At 50.8% G+C, this 18,116-nt stretch overlaps 1 protein-coding gene across 1 annotated transcript; it reads left to right on the plus strand.

The window, feature by feature from the left end:
• Window positions 1-576: 576 nt before the first annotated feature.
• On the plus strand, window positions 577-1,701 carry LOC124657635 (F-box protein At5g49610-like). Its single transcript, XM_047196154.1, has one exon. The coding sequence runs from the start codon at window positions 577-579 to the stop codon at window positions 1,699-1,701; it is 1,125 nt and encodes a 374-aa protein (XP_047052110.1).
• The last annotated feature ends 16,415 nt before the right edge of the window (window positions 1,702-18,116 follow it).

Raw genomic sequence — 18,116 nt, forward strand, 5'->3', positions numbered from 1 at the left:
ATTGGATGAATGCAACTTGGGAAGTTGGGATGCAGCCCATTTAGGAAGAATTGCTCCACGTATGCAAACTTTAGATGATTTTCTTTACTACTTCACTAATTTTTACATGAAAATCGAAACAACAAATACAAGGTTTCATGATGTGAATAATCGTGAACATTATTAATTAATTTTTTTAGACCTTGTTTTTCACCGAAGTTCATGGCCGAGAAGAGGAAGGAGGATATAGTAAACTCGTTTGTAGAAAACGTCTTAGATCCGTTTTCCTCAAAACGTGGATCTCGGGTTATAGTTTGTTAGTAGAGATTTAACAGAACAAATTTTCCTCAAAACGTGGATATAGTTAACAGAACAAATTTTTACTTATCCAAGAATTAGTTAGAGGAGTTATAGTTTGTTACTAGTAGAGATTTAAACGCGTTTAGATAAAGTGCAGCCCGTTTGAGAAGTTAAAGGATGTGCGTGCGCAGCCCTATTTATCTACTTCCGCCGCCACAACTTCCCATCGCCATCTACGGAGTAAAAGAAAAGAAAAACCCACCGATCGATCTCTTTCCTGCGACCGAAAGCCTGGCCATGGCGGAGGCCACCGACGACGGAGAAGGAGCAACCCCTCTGGACCAGAGCCTCCCGGATGAGATCGTGATATGGGAGGTCCTTGTCCGCCTGCCTCCCAAATCGCTCCTCCGCTGCCGCGCCGTCTGCCGCGCGTGGAGCCGCGCCACTTCCACCCGCGACTTCCTCGTCGCCCACCACGTCTGCCAGCCCAACCTCCCCCTCGTCTGCGACGACCGTAAAAGCGGCATTGACGTCGTCCCCTTCGACCATCAGGCAGGGGTTGCCGCTGACGGCCAGCTCCAGCCACTCGCCCGACTAGACACCACCTTATCCAACATGGTGGCCTCCTGCGACGGCCTCCTCCTCCTCTCCGACGACGACGACACCAAGTTCTCCATCTGCAACCCCACAACTCGGCAGTACGCACCGCTCCACCAGCTTGATGACTACGCTCAGTATGATGAATTCGACTTCACGGTCTTGGCGATGTACCCGCATAGCCCTACCGGCGAGTACCGACTTCTCGTAGAGTTGAGGGTTGATGTTCAAGCTCGCCTCTTCGTCTTCACGATAGGCTCCACCGACCCGCCAAGGCACATAGGGTTCCCCTTCCCCGATGCATGGGAGGAGATACACGCTGCACCTGTCCTCATCCATGGTAGCCTACATTGGTACATGGGACACACCATAATGGTATTCGACACCACAGCTGAGTCGTTCCGGCAGATGCGCTCTCCCGTTGTTTCAGGAGTTGCTGACCTCTTCCAGATTGGTGGCACGCTTGGCATAGCTAGCTTTAATCGTGGAGTGACAGTCGCGGATATCTGGGCGATGGAGGATTACCAAGGCGAAGTCTGGGCTTTCAAGCAAAAGGTTGAATTGCCAGTTGCAGAGCTTGGGAAGCAGTTTGGAGAGTACCATGAAGAATGGTGTGTGTTCGTTCAATCTTGGGACGGTGACTTCTTCGGGCTGGCCAAATTTGCCCAAGGGCTACTTCACATCGACATGGATGGAAAGGTGGTCGCTACTTTTCATGGTGAAATGCTTGGTCTTAGTCCCCTTTGGTTGAAGCAAACTCTTGTTCAGCATGCCTTCTTCCCGACACTGGAGGGCTATGTTGTCAATGGTCCGCCTTTCATCTGAAGAATCCACTTATCTGGCGGTGTGCCTTGCAAGTTCCTTTTCTTCTTGGTCTTATTATTTTTTAGAAAGATTATCTAGTGTCCGTCTTATTATTAGTAATATTTAGCAATCTACATGTCTTTCATCTTTCTTTTTTTGGTTTTTGCTATATTGTTCAGTGTTGACTTGCAAGTTGCACATTATTTTTGTCTAAATATTAGTGAAACCTTTCATCTGAATATCTGTGAGTTTTTGTCTGAATATTAGTGAAAGATTCACCTTTCATTTGAATATCTTTGAGGTTTTGTATGAATGTTAGTGAAAGATTCACCTTTCATCTGAATATCTGTGAGTAGCTTGACATCCGATTGAGGTGTATATCTGTGAGTAGCTTGACATCCGCATGAGGTGCAATATGTAGCAATTTGATCCACCGTGAGCCTACTAGCTTCTTTGTCGATGCGTATGGAATCCTAATCAAAAAGCTATGACTGGTTCGTAGTGGCCTTGTTATCCTTCCAGATTCCAAAGATCAGCAAAAGTCCAAACTTACTTTTGCCAATTCTATCATGCTAATTTACACTTCAACATCCTTCCCCTGTCTTAATTTATTTCTGTGATATACAGTTACAGAATAGCCCGAGTCTGACTTGGTCACAACTTAAGCAGACCTTTGATTAATTCTCCCATGCATGTGAAAAGCTTAGAACTGATGCCATGATTGTCGCAATGACACGTACAAATTATTCAAAGCATAAACGAGGTAACTCTGAGCAAACATTACAACTCTGCATGCAACATTTCAAAAAAATTCACTCGTCCTGAACTCAAGAACAGAGCATGCAGTTTAAGAATCTGAAACATGTTAGTACAAATTAACAGGGCAAAGAGCAGCCGTTGAAGTTTAACTGCACAAGATCGAACAATCAGCCCATTCAGGTCACCTTCTTTATCTTCATCTGGACGTACACAACCTGAACAAGAGAGCATGCATCAGCTTTGGATCCTCACTAGTCACATCTCACTGTTCACTACAGGAACGGCGCGCTGCGCCGACGGCCGTGGCGTACGCCGACGGCCAAATGTCGGGGCCGTCGGCGTACGTCCGGTCCAGGGCAGCGGCCCAACGAGCCCCTCGGCGTAGAAATCCCCTCGGCGTAGAGAAGGATACGCCGACGGCCACCCTCGGCGTACCCAAGGCCGTCGGCGTAGCACGAGCATCTGCTCCGATTCCGCTCCGGCCGTGACGGCCCGGTCACGGCGTCAGCGAGGCGCCGAGGGCCACCCTCGGCATAGGGCATCACCCGCCTATGCCGACGGCCACCCTCGGCATACATTTTTTTTTCTTTTTTTCTTTTTGGTCATTAACTTTATATTATGTTTGTTTTATTTATGTACTAGTATGAATTATGTAAAAATAGTTACTTTTTTAAAGAAAAAAATGGTAGATGGCTTATGTAGATCCCACGAGTGACGCTCTTCGTAGACGGGTCGACGGGATCCAGTAGGCCCAACATCTGCTATCGATGTACATATGTCCTAAAACAAAGGAAAAAAGTCCATTGCTAACCCTAACTCTAACCCTAACCCTAACCCTAGGGGTAGATTTGCGGGGTCCCCGCCCCCTAGGGTTTCCCTAGATACAAACCACCGGAGCGTCCGAATCGCTGGAAACTCCTGCTACGGCTCATCCGGGGCCTATTTCATTCCAAACCTATGGTTTCCATGTGCATATGTCCTAAACAAAGCAAAGAAATTAAAAAAATCCATTGGTGAACCCTCGCACGAAAAAAGCTATAGGGGTAGATCTCGCAAGGTCCCCGGCCTAGGGTTTCCCAAGATACGGATCACCGGAGCGTCGGAATCGCTTGAAAACTTGCATTTGTCCCTAACATATGTGTACAAGTGTGATGTAAGGTTTGTCTAACCTTGCATGTACCCGGCGTTGACGATTTCCGCATACATGGGCCCACACTTGGTAAAATCCAGGATATGTATGTGGAAACTCCTGCTACGGCTCATCCGGGGCCTATTTCATTCCAAACCTATGGTTTCCATGTGCATATGTCCTAAACAAAGCAAAGCAAATAAAAAAATCCATTGTTAAACCCTCGCACGGAGAAAGCTATAGGGGTAGATCTGCAGGGTCCCCGCCCTAGGGTTTCCCAAGATACAGATCACCGGAGCGTCGGAATCGCTTGAAAACTTGCATTTGTCCCTAACATATGTGTACAAGTGTGATGTAAGGTTTGTCTAACCTTGCATGTACCCCGCGTTGACGATTTCCACATACATGGGCCGACACTTGGTAAAATCCAGGATTTGTATGTGGAAACTCCTGCTACGGCTCATCCGGGGCCTATTTCATTCCAAACCTATGGTTTCCATGTGCATATGTCCTAAACAAAGCAAAGCAAATAAAAAAATCCATTGGTAAACCCTCGCACGGAGAAAGCTATAGGGGTAGATCTGCAGGGTCCCCGCCCTAGGGTTTCCCAAGATACGGATCACCGGAGCGTCGGAATCGCTTGAAAACTTGCATTTGTCCCTAACATATGTGTACAAGTGTGATGTAAGGTTTGTCTAACCTTGCATGTACCCCGCGTTGACGATTTCCGCATACATGGGCCGACACTTGGTAAAATCCAGGATATGTATGTGGAAACTCCTGCTACGGCTCATCTGTGGCCTATTTCATTCCAAACCTATGGTTTCCATGTGCATATGTCCTAAACAAAGCAAAGCAAATAAAAAAATCCATTGGTAAACCCTCGCACGGAGAAAGCTATAGGGGTAGATCTGCGGGGTCCCCGCCCTAGGGTTTCCCAAGATACAGACTATCGGATCGTCGGAATCGCTGGAAAACTTGCATATGCCCATAACATATGTGTACAAGTGTGATGTAAGGTTTGGCTAACCTTGGATGTACCCGTTGTTGATGATTTCCGCATACATGGGCTAACACTTGGTAAAATCCAGGATCTGTATGTGGAAACTCTCGCCACGGCTAAAATGGAGCCTATTTTATGGTAAAGTATGCCCAACCTATGGTTTCCATGTACATATGTCCTAAATAAACCAAAACAAGTAAAAAATTATGCCTCCTGCCCGCCGCCGCCACCCCGTCCTCCTCCTCAACCGAGCCCCGCGCTGCCGGCCCCGCTCCTCCTCTCGCCCGCCCCTCCCCACCGCGCGCAGGTCGCCTGAGCCGCGGCTGCCCCGGCCCCGCTCCTCCTCTCGCTCGCCACCTCCACGGCCGGCCCGCCCTCCCCACCTCGGGTGGCTCGAGCCGCCGTTGGCCCCGGCCTGCTCCTCCTCTCACCCGCCACCTCCGCGACGGGCCGGCCCCCTCCCCGCCCGACCCCCTCCGCAGCGAGCCGGCCCCCTCCCCACCCGACCCCCTCCTGCCCGACCCGCCACCTCCGCGGCCACCGGCCCCTCCTCCTCCACCCCGGCGCCCTACCCACCATGGCCGGCAGCGGTGAGGTATACCTCACTTATTTTTCTTTATTTTTATTTTTCTAGCTATTTAGTACTAGGAAATAGAAATAGGATTTTGTAGTTGTTTTACTTTTTGTTGTTGAAATAGAAATAGTTGGAAAACGAAATATAGTTGGAAATAGAAATATGATTTTGTTATTGTTTTACGTTTTGTTGTTGAAATAGAAATAGTTGGAAAACAAAATATAGTTGGAAATAGAAATATGGTTTTGTTGTTGAAATAGAAATAGTTGGAAAACAAAATATAGTTGGAAATAGAAATATGCTATTTACTTTTTGCATTGACTAATTTTATTGTTGTTTTAACTAGGCCCCGTCGTGACTGCCCCGTCGTGACCGCCCCGTCGTGACCGCTCCGTCGTGTCCGTGATTCTCTCCCACCGCCGAGGGTGATTTCCAACTTCTTCTCCGCATTTTATTTATGTCACTAGATTCATTTTCCAAGTCAAGTTGCGTCACCTAGGTGTCACTTCCCGTCCTCAAGCGTTACGCGGATAAATATGCATTAGTGGTCGGCATATTTTCAACCGTAACGCTTGCGGCATTTACGGGACAGTCGGCGGATCCGTAGTTGGGTACGTTCTCCATGCTACGCTCCGGTCCGAGTCGGGATTTCGGCAGCGCCTCACCGTTGTTCTCCGGATGCACATCCTCTTGTCTTTTTGGCGAGACGTGTATCGGGAGAGCAGCGGGGAGGTGCTTGCCGAATCTGACTCGGACCGGGTAAGCATGGAGAAGCATGCTCAATCTGCGGATCCGGCGGCTGCTAAGAGCCCACCTAGTAGAGATGTAGGTTGATGCATTCGTTTTACTGTTAAAAAAATTAAAATATGATGCATTTTCCTATTTGATATAAATGCTATGCTTGTCGTTTGGCTTCCAATAGAGCGAGAGGATGGCTGATAATGGATGGATGTACACCGGCCGTGTTAGTGCGACTAATAAAACAGATGAGTGGATAAGGAAGACTTGGCATTTAGTGAAGGAGTTGGCGCGTGGTACAAAACGGAAGGTTCAGCCACTTTGCCCGTGCAATCGTTGCTTGAAGCATCACCGTCGTGGAAAGGATGACATGTTTAAACACCTTCTCGCAATATGGGTATATGCCTCGTTACGTCACGCGGATCGACTTTGATGAGCACGAACGTGACGGAGGTGAGGTGATGCGGCGGCGGCTCAATGGCAATGAGTACGATGGGGTTAGAGACTTTCTAGATGATCTTGTCGATGCCCACATGCCGGAGTCGCCACCTTCACGGGAGGAACCGCCGGAACCGGAGGAACCTCCGGAACCGGAGGAACCGGAGCCAGCCGCGAAGGCCTTCTATGATATGATAGCCGCTGCTAAGACGCCTCCGTACGATGGCGCCGAGATTTCTCAGCTCGATGCCATCTCCCAATGTCTAGCCGACAAGACCCGGTACAACACCACCCGTGACGGCTTCGAAGCAAGTCCGAAAACAAGCGGTAACATGTTGCCCAAAGGGCATTGTCCGCCTAAAAGCCCGCACGAGACGAGGCAACTCATGTCGGCGCTCAACATGGATTATCAAAGGATAGACTGTTGTGAAAATGGCTGTGTTCTCTTACGGAAACGAGTTTGCGGAGGACAAGTACTTGTCCCATTTGTAAGGCCTCTAGGTATGAAGAGGTAACGGGAAAGGATGGTCGGGTGAGGCGATCCAAAGATCGCAAAGTCGATTCTTCGGTATCTCCCATTCATAAAAAGAATCCAGCGGCTTTACTTGGCGAGGAGACCGCCAAACAGATGACGTGGCACAAGATGGGGACTCGAATAAAGGACAATCGGGGGCGGACGAAGATGGGACATCCATCGATGGCAATGCATGGAAGAACTTTGATAGAAAATACCCCCATATGGCAGCGAGATGCTCGGAATGTCGGAATTGCGATAGCTACGGATGGCTTCAATCCATATGGTATGTCGAATTCCAATTACGGTTGTTGGCCCGTGTTTGTAATTCCGCTCAATCTCCCTCCCGGAGTCCTAATGACGAGGAAGACCATGTTTCTGTCGCTGATCATTCCAGGGCCCCATTACCCGGGGAAGAACTTGAGTGTCTACATGCAGCCGATTGTGGAAGATTTGAACCACTCTTGGCACCACGGGACGTTGACGTACGACCGAGCATCGAAGACAAACTTCGCATGAAAGTTTGGTTGCGGTATACCATGCATGACATGCCGGGTACGCCCTAACATGCGGATGGTGTACGAGCTGGTAAATGGCCATGCCCGAGTGTGCGAGCATCGACTTGAGTTCCTTTGGCTAAATAAGGGTCGCAAGTATGTTGCGTTTGACACGAATCGGCGAGTACCTCAAACGGAGGCATCCGTTCGGAGAAGACAAAAAGAACTTCAAGAAAGGCAAAGTTGTGCATGAAGTAACAGAGGTGCCAAAGTTCGATGGTATAGGCTGTTGATGCCGAGCTACGTGCTCTCGTGCCGGCGGCATCGGAAGCCGGCCATCAATTTGAGGGATATGGTGTAACGCACAAGCTGGACTCACGAGGCAGCCTTAACGAAGCTCGAGTATTACAAGGACCTCGAACTTCCCCATAACATCGATGTGATGCACACCGTAAAGAATGTCGCGGAGTCCTTATTTCACACGTGCCTAAACATTCCCGGGAAGTCAAAGGATAATGTCAAGGCTAGAGTCGATGTTGAGAAGCTGCGTGATAGGAAGAAATTACACATGCAACGTCCTACTGGCCGTCGAAAGAATTGGTTCAAGCCGCACGCCGACTTACTGCCTTGATTCCATCCAAAAGAAGGAGGCATTCAAGTGGCTAAAATACGTTGTGATGTTCCCTGATGGTTATTGTTCGAATATGAGCAAGGGAGTCAATCTTTCGACGGGAAAAGTCACCGGGCTCAAGAGTCACGACTATCATATATGGATTGAGCGGCTGATGCCGGTGATGCTTCGAGGGTATCTCCCCGAGAAAATATGGCGAGTGCTCGCGGAGTTGAGCCATTTCTTCCGCACGCTCTGTGCTAAGCAGATATGTCCTAAGGTTATTGAGAAGCTGCAAGTTCAAGTGCCGGAGTTGCTATGCAATTTGGAGATGATCTTTCCGCCAGGCTTCTTTACTCCGATGGCACATCTCATTGTGCACCTCGCAAACGAGGCACTCTTGGGTGGCCCCGTGCAGTTTCGGTGGCGGTTTTGTATTGAGAGAGAGTTCAAGTATATTCGGAAGATAACTGGAAACAAAGCCAAGATTGAAGCATGCATAGCTGAGGCAACGTGCCTTCGGGAGATGGCAGATGCCGCAACAACGTACTATCACGATGAAGTTCCCACTCGCATAACCCGGTCTCTCGTTACAATGTCGACGTGCCCATGAATGACCCCAAGCTTCAACTATTCCAATGTCCCGGTGGCAAGGCTGGTAAAGGACAAAAATATAGATTGGAGAGGGAAGAGAAGGATTGCATAATGCTCTATGTGCTTATGAACATGAAGGAAGTGGTGGGGGGGGACGACGACGATGGCGGTCACGATTTCATTAGGTAACATGGTGTAATGCTTATTGTATCTAGTTTCGATCACCTACACTCAACTCGGTCTAATGCTTATTGTATCCTTTCAGCGAATTCACGGATGAACTGTGGTTGCTTCCGCGCGATCCCACGGGCGCGGAGTTGGAGACTCTACTGAAAGAGGGTGCTCCCGAAGTAAAAATAAACTTTGTGTCTTGGTTCATGAAAAAAGTAATGTCTAAGCTGTCCCTCTTACCTACCAATATGTGACTTGTCCCTGTTATTCCACGTAACTAATGCACACAACAAATTTGAACCGTGCTTGTAGGGAGCTGATGCAAACGTTGAGATGACGGATGAGTTGAGATGTGTTTCCCAAGGTTGTAACCGTGACGTCATGAAGTATGAGAAGTATGACGTGAATGGGTTTCGATTCCATACGAGAGACACACCGAAGGGCCGGGCAAATCCAAAAACGATAAATACTGGTGTCTTCACTAAAGGATCCGATACCTTTGATTACTACGGGAGGTTAGAGAATGTATACGAGCTGACCTTCAACCGTACAAACAAACAACTCAATCTCGTTGTGTTCAAGTGTCATTGGTTCGACCCAAGAGGTGGACGAGAGAATTACCAAGTCCATTGGGTTAGTTGAAGTTAAGCCTTCCACCACCTATACCGGAGCCGATGTCTATATTGTTGCTCACCAAGCCAAGCAAGTTTATTATTTGCCGTACCCATGCCGGAAAGCGGCCCTCAACGGCCGGGAAGTCGTGTTCCGGTATCGCCACATGGTAACCTACCGATTCCCTCCGAGGACGATTACAACAACATTGACCCCTGTAACATACGAGGAATTTTCTATCAAGAGGAAGAGGACTTCGGGCACTTTGAGTTAGAATGTGTTCTTGAAGAGGACCTCAGGAACGATGCGAAACTCGTGGTGAGTCGGTGGTGGATCTAAAGGACATAGATATGCTCGAGAAGTTACAAGTGGAAGATGATAGCGATGATGAGCCTCCACCCGTCTATCAAAATCCAACTTACTACTCAAAAGATAGTGATAGTGATAGTGGCAAGGAGAAACAAAATGAGATTGACGATGAGATTGATGACGGTCTGGTGAGGGTCTTTTATGAGTTTATATTTCAACATGCTTCTTATTTGTTTAGTATCTTTATGCTTAGTATTTATATTTTTTTCAACATGCTTCTTTATTGTTTAGTATCTTTATGCTTAGTATTTATATATTCTTGAACATGCTTCTTAATTGTTTAGTGTCTTTATGCTTAGTATTTATATTTTTTTCAACATGCTTCTTTATTGTTTAGTATCTTTATGCTTAGTATTTATATATTCTTGAACATGCTTCTTAATTGTTTAGTGTCTTTATGCTTACTATTTATATATTTTTCAACATGCTTCTTAATTGTTTTCTCTTTCTCAATGCAGGTGATTGAACAATATGAGCGGCGGCAAGGAGGACTCGTCGAGCTTGCTTAAGAAGATGCAACAACGCAAGAACAATGTTAGAAGGAGTGAGAGGGAACCGCGTCGCAATCCGCGTTACGAGGACTTTGCGGTAGGAGGAGGAGGACGAGGACGAGGACGAGGACGGGGACGAGGTGGTGGAGCTGGAGGTGGCTTGGGAGGAGGTGGAGGTGGAGGTGGAGGTGGAGGTGGCTGGGGAGGACCGGACTTTGAGCCACCACCCTCGGCTTCAGGCGACGTTGCTTCCGGGTTCTTTTTGGAGGGGACGTCTAGAGAGGAGGCGGAGACGGAGTCTAGAGCCGAGGAGGACTCTAGCCGCGGGTTTGAGACTCCGGAGGAGGATGGGCGGCCGAAGGCACTGAAGATTCGTGGGGAAGCGAGAGTCCCCGACGAGAGGAAGGAGCCTAAGACCCATGAGGCGAAGACCCTTATTATTCCTGGTGGCCCTGAGTAAGTGTACTAATTTGGCAATTTCGATTTTCAAGTACTAATGTTTGATTTTCATGTGCTAATGTTTGATTTTCATGTGCTAATGTTTGATTTTCATGTGCAGCAATTGGATATTTCCTCCGGGGGTCAAGGGGCGCCTGCCTAGCAGCATGATTGGAGCTTTGCTTAGGAAGTTCTGGCCGGGCAAGTACTATCCCTCGGCACTCGTCCCAGCTGGCGAGATGAAGCTAGCCACTACTTGGACGGACTACGAGAGTGCCCCCGGCGTAGGCTTCCCGACGGCTGCCGAGGCCGTGATGAGAAAGTTTTGGGTAAGACATATTTTCTCGAGCTTCGTTCATATTTGATGACCCCAATGTTCTAACTCATGAATCTCACAATTGTTTTTTGCATGATTGAAGTGTTTTTATCGTGTGGCGCCCGAGGTTGAGGAGGCGGCCGCGAACGAGGACTTTGCGGGCGACTTGTGAGAGGTTGACACCGCAGGTGTGGTACAACCAAAGGATCACGTCCGCGGGTCACTTCTGGGCAGAGAGAGGCGAGAGGGTCCATAAGCCGGACATTGTCGGTAAGAATGCTAAGGCCGAGTACGAGATGACGGTGGAGGACTACATGTCGGTGAGTAAAATGTCAATGAGATTCTACATTGCTACTAAGTTGCGATTGCATTAGATTGAGTTGAGTATTGCATTTTCAGGTTATCCCCGATTGGGCCGAGCCGCATGCCGAGGCATGGGAGGAGATGGTTAGGACGAGGTGGCTCAAGATGGACGAGGACTTTGCAGCCGTGGCGAGGCGGAACGCGGAGAACCGAGGCGACGGTGGCACACACTGTGGGGGAAACCTCGGCTACGAGCGCTACAAGGGGAAGACGGTATGTATACATTTTATTTTCCTTCAGGTTCAAAGTTGGTACTCACAACATTTCCTTTCGCGATGCGAGAGGGCCGCGTTAGGGACCCGAGGAGGAGATGTCCGACCTCGAGATATACAACAAGATGCGGCTTAAGAAGCCCGATCTCTCGCAGCCTCAGCCCTCGCTCCCTGAGTACTTCGGCACCTACGCCGAGGACGTCGAGAACTACTGCGAGATGGTGAGGCATCGTCACCCGGAGGTGGATGACCCCATGAGCGCGGAGGTCGACGAGGAGTCGTTGGTCCTGTCGTCCGGAGGGTTGCCGCATGGCCGTCTCGCCATGCTGAACAAGGCCGTCAAGCATACCCTCACCACGACCTTCACGCGTCTCAAGGCGGGACTCACCAAGGACAGCCCCCTCTCCCGCCTCGTCGCCGGGCTCGGCAACAACCCGCATACGACGTAAGTTTCCCTCATTTCCATCCTCTTTCCGACTTTCGTTCATACATTGCTAAGTGCTAACGAGACATGAATTTGTGAAATTGTAGCCGACTTCGAGGCGGCCTACGTGGTCGCTCATCAAGAATATCGGGTGGCCTTCAACCAGCACCAGCGAGCACTTCATGGAGTACATGGCATATATACATGTAAGTTCCAACCTTTGTTTTCGCAAATGATGACAAGTCCCACTTTCCCCTAGTTTGATGCTTCATTTCTTCAAAGACTGACATGTAAACTATCTTGCAGGCGTCGATGGTGGCCAATCAAACTGGACGGACAGTGGATTTAGGGCCGATGCCTCCCTTTCCGGGGCCGGCGCCAAACATGCCATCGAAGGAAAATTTCGCTGCGGAGTACTATGGGAGAACAACGGTAAGTTCTTCGCCAAACCGAATACTACGGCTTTCCTTTGCCTCGCAAATTGCTAACATCTCGGGAACATGTGTGTAGGGAACGGGATGTTCCGGAAACCAGGGTGGTGGGAGGGAGATCACACCGGTTCATCATGGTGGTCCTTCTCCCGGTGCTACACCCGGTACTTCTCCCGGTACTTCTCCCGGTCCTTCTCCCGGTGGTTCTTCCGCAGCTTCTACCGGAAGGAATCGGCTGGCCGGTGTTTAGCGGCGACGAGCTCCTCTAGTAGTCCCATGTATCTTATGCACACTATGGCACCATGCATGTATGCACACTATGGCACTATGTATGCATCCTATGTCACTATGACACTATGTATGCAACCTATGGCACTATGACACTATGTATGCACTTGATGTTATATGTATTTGCACTTCATGCCTATGAATTTCATGTGAATTATATGTGCTTGTGTATCCTGCCAAATCTGGAAAACGCGCGAAACAGCAAAAAACGAAAAAAATGTACCAAATGGTACCCTCTACGCCGACGGGTTCCCCCTCGGGGTAGCTCCCAGGATCACCCAGGGCGCGCCACGCGTCCAGTAATGGACCAAATGGTCGAGCCTACGCCGACGGGGAGGCCCTCGGGGTAGCGGCCGTCGCCCAGGGACGCCCAGGCCGCGCCACGCGTCCAAGTACGCCGACGGGGAGGCGCTCGGCGTACCGGCGCCAGGATCGCCCAGGCTGCGCCACGTGTTGCGGTACGCCGACGGTGAGGCCCTCGGCGTATCGGGAGGTAGGAGCGACCAGGCGGCGCCACGCGTCCAACTACGCCGACGGGGAGGCCCTCGGCGTATCGACCGCCAAGGTCGACCAGGGCTCGCCACGCGTCACCGTACGCCGACGGTGCGGCGCTCGGCGTAGCCGTAGCGGCCGTCACCTTGACGGTGCCGGTTAGCGACCTGCGCCGACGGCCACTACGCCGAGGGGTGGAGCCAGCCGTCGGGCCCGCTCCGTCTACGCCGGCGGGCGGAGCTACGCCGAGGGCCAAGTGGCATGCGCCGAGGCCCACCTTCCCCGAGGAGCTACGCCGAGGGGCCCCGTCGGCGTAGTGTACGCCGAGGGCGAGGCGGTGATACGCCGAGGGCTGGAGGCCGTCGGCATCTTGGCAGATTCCTGTAGTGGGTATAGAACAAAATCTAAGGAAGAAGAGAAAGTTGTCCGCAAGAATAAAAATCATATAAACCCAGTTGTCCGCACTCTTGGGGACTGCGAGTTGTCAGTAGAGACTATACAAAAGGAGCATCTCATGACATACCATTGATGATACTAGTAAAGTACAAAGAAGGAGGGCAGCTAAATACATTAGTATCAGCATCCATCCCATGCCAAGGCTATATATACAACAGGGTGATTAATCTAGTTCCAAGATCATTAAGAACCAGCACACATAGTAGGACCTTTTAACTAATCCAGTGGCACTATGAGTAGAGCAAGATTACTTAAGCAAAACCCGGACACACCCAGCCCAGATTGCATATCGGCGCTTGCTCTTCCTCTTGTGAGCAAGCCGCTGTTTCCTCTTAAACGCGGCAGCCATCACGCACCTTGGCTGCCTCGGTCTTGTTAGATGTCACGTCCAACTTCTTGGATGCCATGTCAATCTGCTTGGAGCTCGGTCCTTCAGATGATGTATCAATGTCAAACTCAGAGCCGCAATCCGCTTCTTGGTTGCAGACACAGATCAATGCCGCCGGTGGCAGTTGGAAGAGCTCCGGCCTCTCCACCCAGACGAGCCTCTGTAGGAAGGCAGCGTAGTAGCTCACCCAGTCGGTGCTCTCGCTCTGAACCAGGTGCTCCATCTCGTGCTTCACCAGCTCCCAGAGCAGCTCCGTCGTGTACTCCGGGCCACGGCTCGCGTCCTTGTCGAAGAAGACGCCCGGCAGCCGGCGCTTCACGGCGGTGGCAGCCTCCGCCGGCGCCCCGATGTAAACCCTGGTGAACTCTCTTGCGGCGGAGGCCACGGCAGCGCGGTCTGCGACTGCGACGCTGCCAGCCGGGGTACCGGTACCGTGGGGAGGCAGGCAGAGCGCATTGGCGAACGATTCGAAGGAGACCTTGATTTGCTCGCCACGAACGGAGCTCCATCCGCGGCTGCTGGAGTAGTTGGCGATGAGCTCGGCGACGAGGTCAGGGCGCGGGACGCCGGAGGAGGGGAGGTCGAGGCGGACGAAGTCGATGAGGCGGAGGGCGCGGAGGCCGACGTCGTGGTCGGCGGACGGGGACGCGAAGGGCCGGTCGGCTGGGAGGCGGAGGTTCGCTCGCACCCGCTGGAGGCGCCGCGCCGCCTCGGTCGATGAGTCCTCCGGGGCTCGCGATGCCGTGACGCATGAGGGGAGGATGTCCGGACCGGCGCCGTCGGGAGTGGTTCCGGCCATCGGAGGAGGCTTTGCGGCCGGCGGAGGGGATGCGGAATGGGCTAAGCTAGCGTCCCGAGTCAGGGTGAAGCGAAGCGACCGCCGGAGGTTCTGGAGCGGGGAGTCGGAGGGCGGTAGCGCCGTCGCCTGATCCATGGTCTGCGTTGGGAGAGGGAGCTGGGGAGGCCGGAGTAGCTCGATGGGGAACTGGGAAGAGCTTGTGTCGTTTTGCTAATCGCGTACGTGCTTATTACTGAGGGAGACGAGTAGCCGCGGCTCCCTTTTTCCTTTATCTTTTTTCTGAAAAAAAAAGAACGATCAATCTATTAATCATTATCAATAAAAATATAAAAACACTAAAAATTATAAATAGATTTTTGGCAGAGTTAAATTAGAGCTTGTTGTAGTAGTAAACAAACATGAAGCGTTGTGCTAAACCTCCAAAGAACCAACGCAGAAGCAACCATCATCAATGGCGAGAACAACCGTAAATCATAAGAGACAAACCTGTAACCACACCGACAAACCTGAAAACGGTTCGGATCCCAGGAGATCCATCAGACACAAAGCTCCATGCATGAAGCGAGGGACAAGGCGGGAAGAATCTTATTCTACCATCAGGATGTAGCCGCAACCTCATCGTACCGAAGAAGACAATGAAAAACAACCAAACAATGAACGAGAACTCTCTCGCCGTCGAGGGGCCATGGGCCACTGGAGGAGAAGCAGACTAGCAGCGTCGCCGTGACGGGCGGTCGCCTCACTCCTAGAGTCCCCTTAGGTACCGGTTTGTATGGTAGTATTAGCTGCGCCTTAGCTTTTACCGGTCCTTCGCTCGATTGATTGCTGGTGGATTGTGCACATATCATCTATACCACGACTATAGGATTATGACATGCTCTATCCATGAATTGACGGGTAGGATATAAACTATGAAGCACCGATACTTTAGACACCGCCATGTCTGTGTACGAGAGTATCGATAATCCGATGCATGGAAATTATTCGTTCCGATTTAAAAAGAAAGAAACATGTCAATACGCCACCAAGATGTCGTCAACACGGGAACTCGCGAAGCCCAGTCAAAGGCCACTACTAACCCTAACCCTAATAACCGGTGCGCACTCTCTATATTTGCTTGATTGACCATGGCAATGTATTGGGTCGAGGCCTCAAGATTTGGGAGCAACTTCTGTTGACTGCCAAAACCCACCGGCGGGCAGCGGCCTTGTCAACACTGTAGAGCCGGGGGGAGCCTAGAGCTGCGGCTGGCTGAGACCCCTCCGAGCGACGGCCCGCAATGCTCTTCGGTCACACGCGGCGTTGCGAAGTGCAAGGGCGTGCCACCTGACCTATACCTGGTCGGGAAGGTGATGAGATTGCCTCGCTTAGTTTCTGCCGGGGCATACATGTAAACGTTAAATACGAGCCTCGATCGGCTCTCGGGTTATCCTGTGAATCGGCTCAAAGAGCCGATCCACCCATGATCCGTACGGGGTGTACGAATACTTGGTGGTCCTGCTTGATCAAGATGAAGCTAATGAGATCTACGACGATTTAGGGTTTTCACCACATAATCGGATCATCCTACTCCGAGGTTGGGCCGGATGGCCACGCACGGTGCTCGTAAGCCGATCCTAAACAAGGCCAAAAAACCAACATGAAGTTGATCCTAGGAACATCCCGTTTAGGACTTGCGAACGCCACCCTACGTGCCACGGGATCCTCCCCCCTTTGTAAGGCCAAACTATTGCAGATATTAAACTAATCCTTGTAGAACAAGGAGCAATCGTAACGGATCAGATCTACTAAATAATGATCAAGCGGGGTGCTGCCCCCACACCTGAGATAGGCGTGAGGACGGCTAGATATGCAAGGGTTGCACTACGTAAGCATGCTTAAACGAAGAACAATGCTAACCCTAACACATCTAATGATAACTACGTTGCTCGCCATCAAAAGCGCTTCGAGTACGAGCAACGCATGAACAACGTGGGGCTTGTGCTTGCCTAGATCGCAAGATGCGATCTAGGCAGCATGTCGCTACCCGATAGAAACCCTCGAGACGAAGGAGTTGGCGATGCGCCGAGATTGGTTTGTTTTTGGGGTTGAACGTGAGTTGTTGTTTATTCCATAAACCCTAGGTACATATTTATAGTCCAGGGGACTTTCTAATGTGGGCATGCACTAAACCGTGCACGACTAAGATTCTATCTCTAAACTAAAATAGATCTAATATGTTACAGATACACGGGCAATTAAACCCAACACCCTTCGTGCCAGGCCGCCTTAAAATCCTTCCACAGGTAATCTTCCAAGCCCGGCCCACCTCTGGATTCGTCTAAAATCTGGTGATAACACATGCCCCCCTGGTTTTGGAAATAACATTTCCAAAATCATTATGCTTTCCCTTCGAGAGGTCACGTCGTAGCGAGAGCGAGCCGTTACGGCATCCGTCATCATTATGCCCTGTCTTCTCGAGCTTCTCTAAAAATCCCGACAGCTTTAGCATCGATCCCTTGGAAGTTGTAATGGCATTAATCCTTCGCCGGATTCATCATTATTTAACCGCGCCGACTGGTTAGCTCTCTCTCATATCCTCTATTCCATCCCTGCTATCGGCACCAAAAAACCCCCTCTTCCTGTAGCAATGTCTTCCTCTTCCTCTTCTTTCTCAAAACTCTTCCCCCAATCTTCGCCGAAGAAGAAGACCGAAGGCAGTCTCCACCCCGCGGTGAATCCCTTCTCCTCCGACAAGGAGAGAAAAAGAAGGAGAAGCGAGCGAAGGCCAAAGCCTCTCCTTCGCCCGGCTCCCGCCGAAGAAGCGCCCCGCATGTGGGCGGACAGCGAGGACGAGGATGATGACGAAGAGGAAGAGGAGAAGGACGACTCTTCCTCCTCCATCGGGTACCCGCCGACCAAGCGCTTCCGGCTCACGGGCGGACAGCGAGGATGATGATGATGACGAGGAGGAAGAGGCTCCGGCCAAGGGCTGGGGCCGCGGCGACGAAGAGCTCCACTGGGAGCGGCGCCGGCGACGTCGACGGCGGCGATGGCGAGGACAGCGACGACTAGTAGTATAGGACTAGTAGTAGCGGTGCACTAGGCACCGAGATCCCTCTTTTGAGAGCCATCGGCTCTTTCTTGTAAAGCCGCTCCTTGGAATTAATGAAATTGTTCTTTCCATTTATCCTTTAATCGCTCCAATTTCATTCCCTCCGTTTGCCATGCTAAGACCGACGACAACGCGTCGGACTTCTTTCCTTTCTTGCGGCAACGGCCACGGTCCAAGCCCTGTACTAGGCGTCGGCTTTTCCTTCCCGGTTCTGCACGAGACGGCCATGATGCGGC

This window comes from Lolium rigidum, chromosome 5 (assembly GCF_022539505.1).
Source record: "Lolium rigidum isolate FL_2022 chromosome 5, APGP_CSIRO_Lrig_0.1, whole genome shotgun sequence".
Classification (NCBI taxonomy): Eukaryota; Viridiplantae; Streptophyta; class Magnoliopsida; order Poales; family Poaceae; genus Lolium; species Lolium rigidum.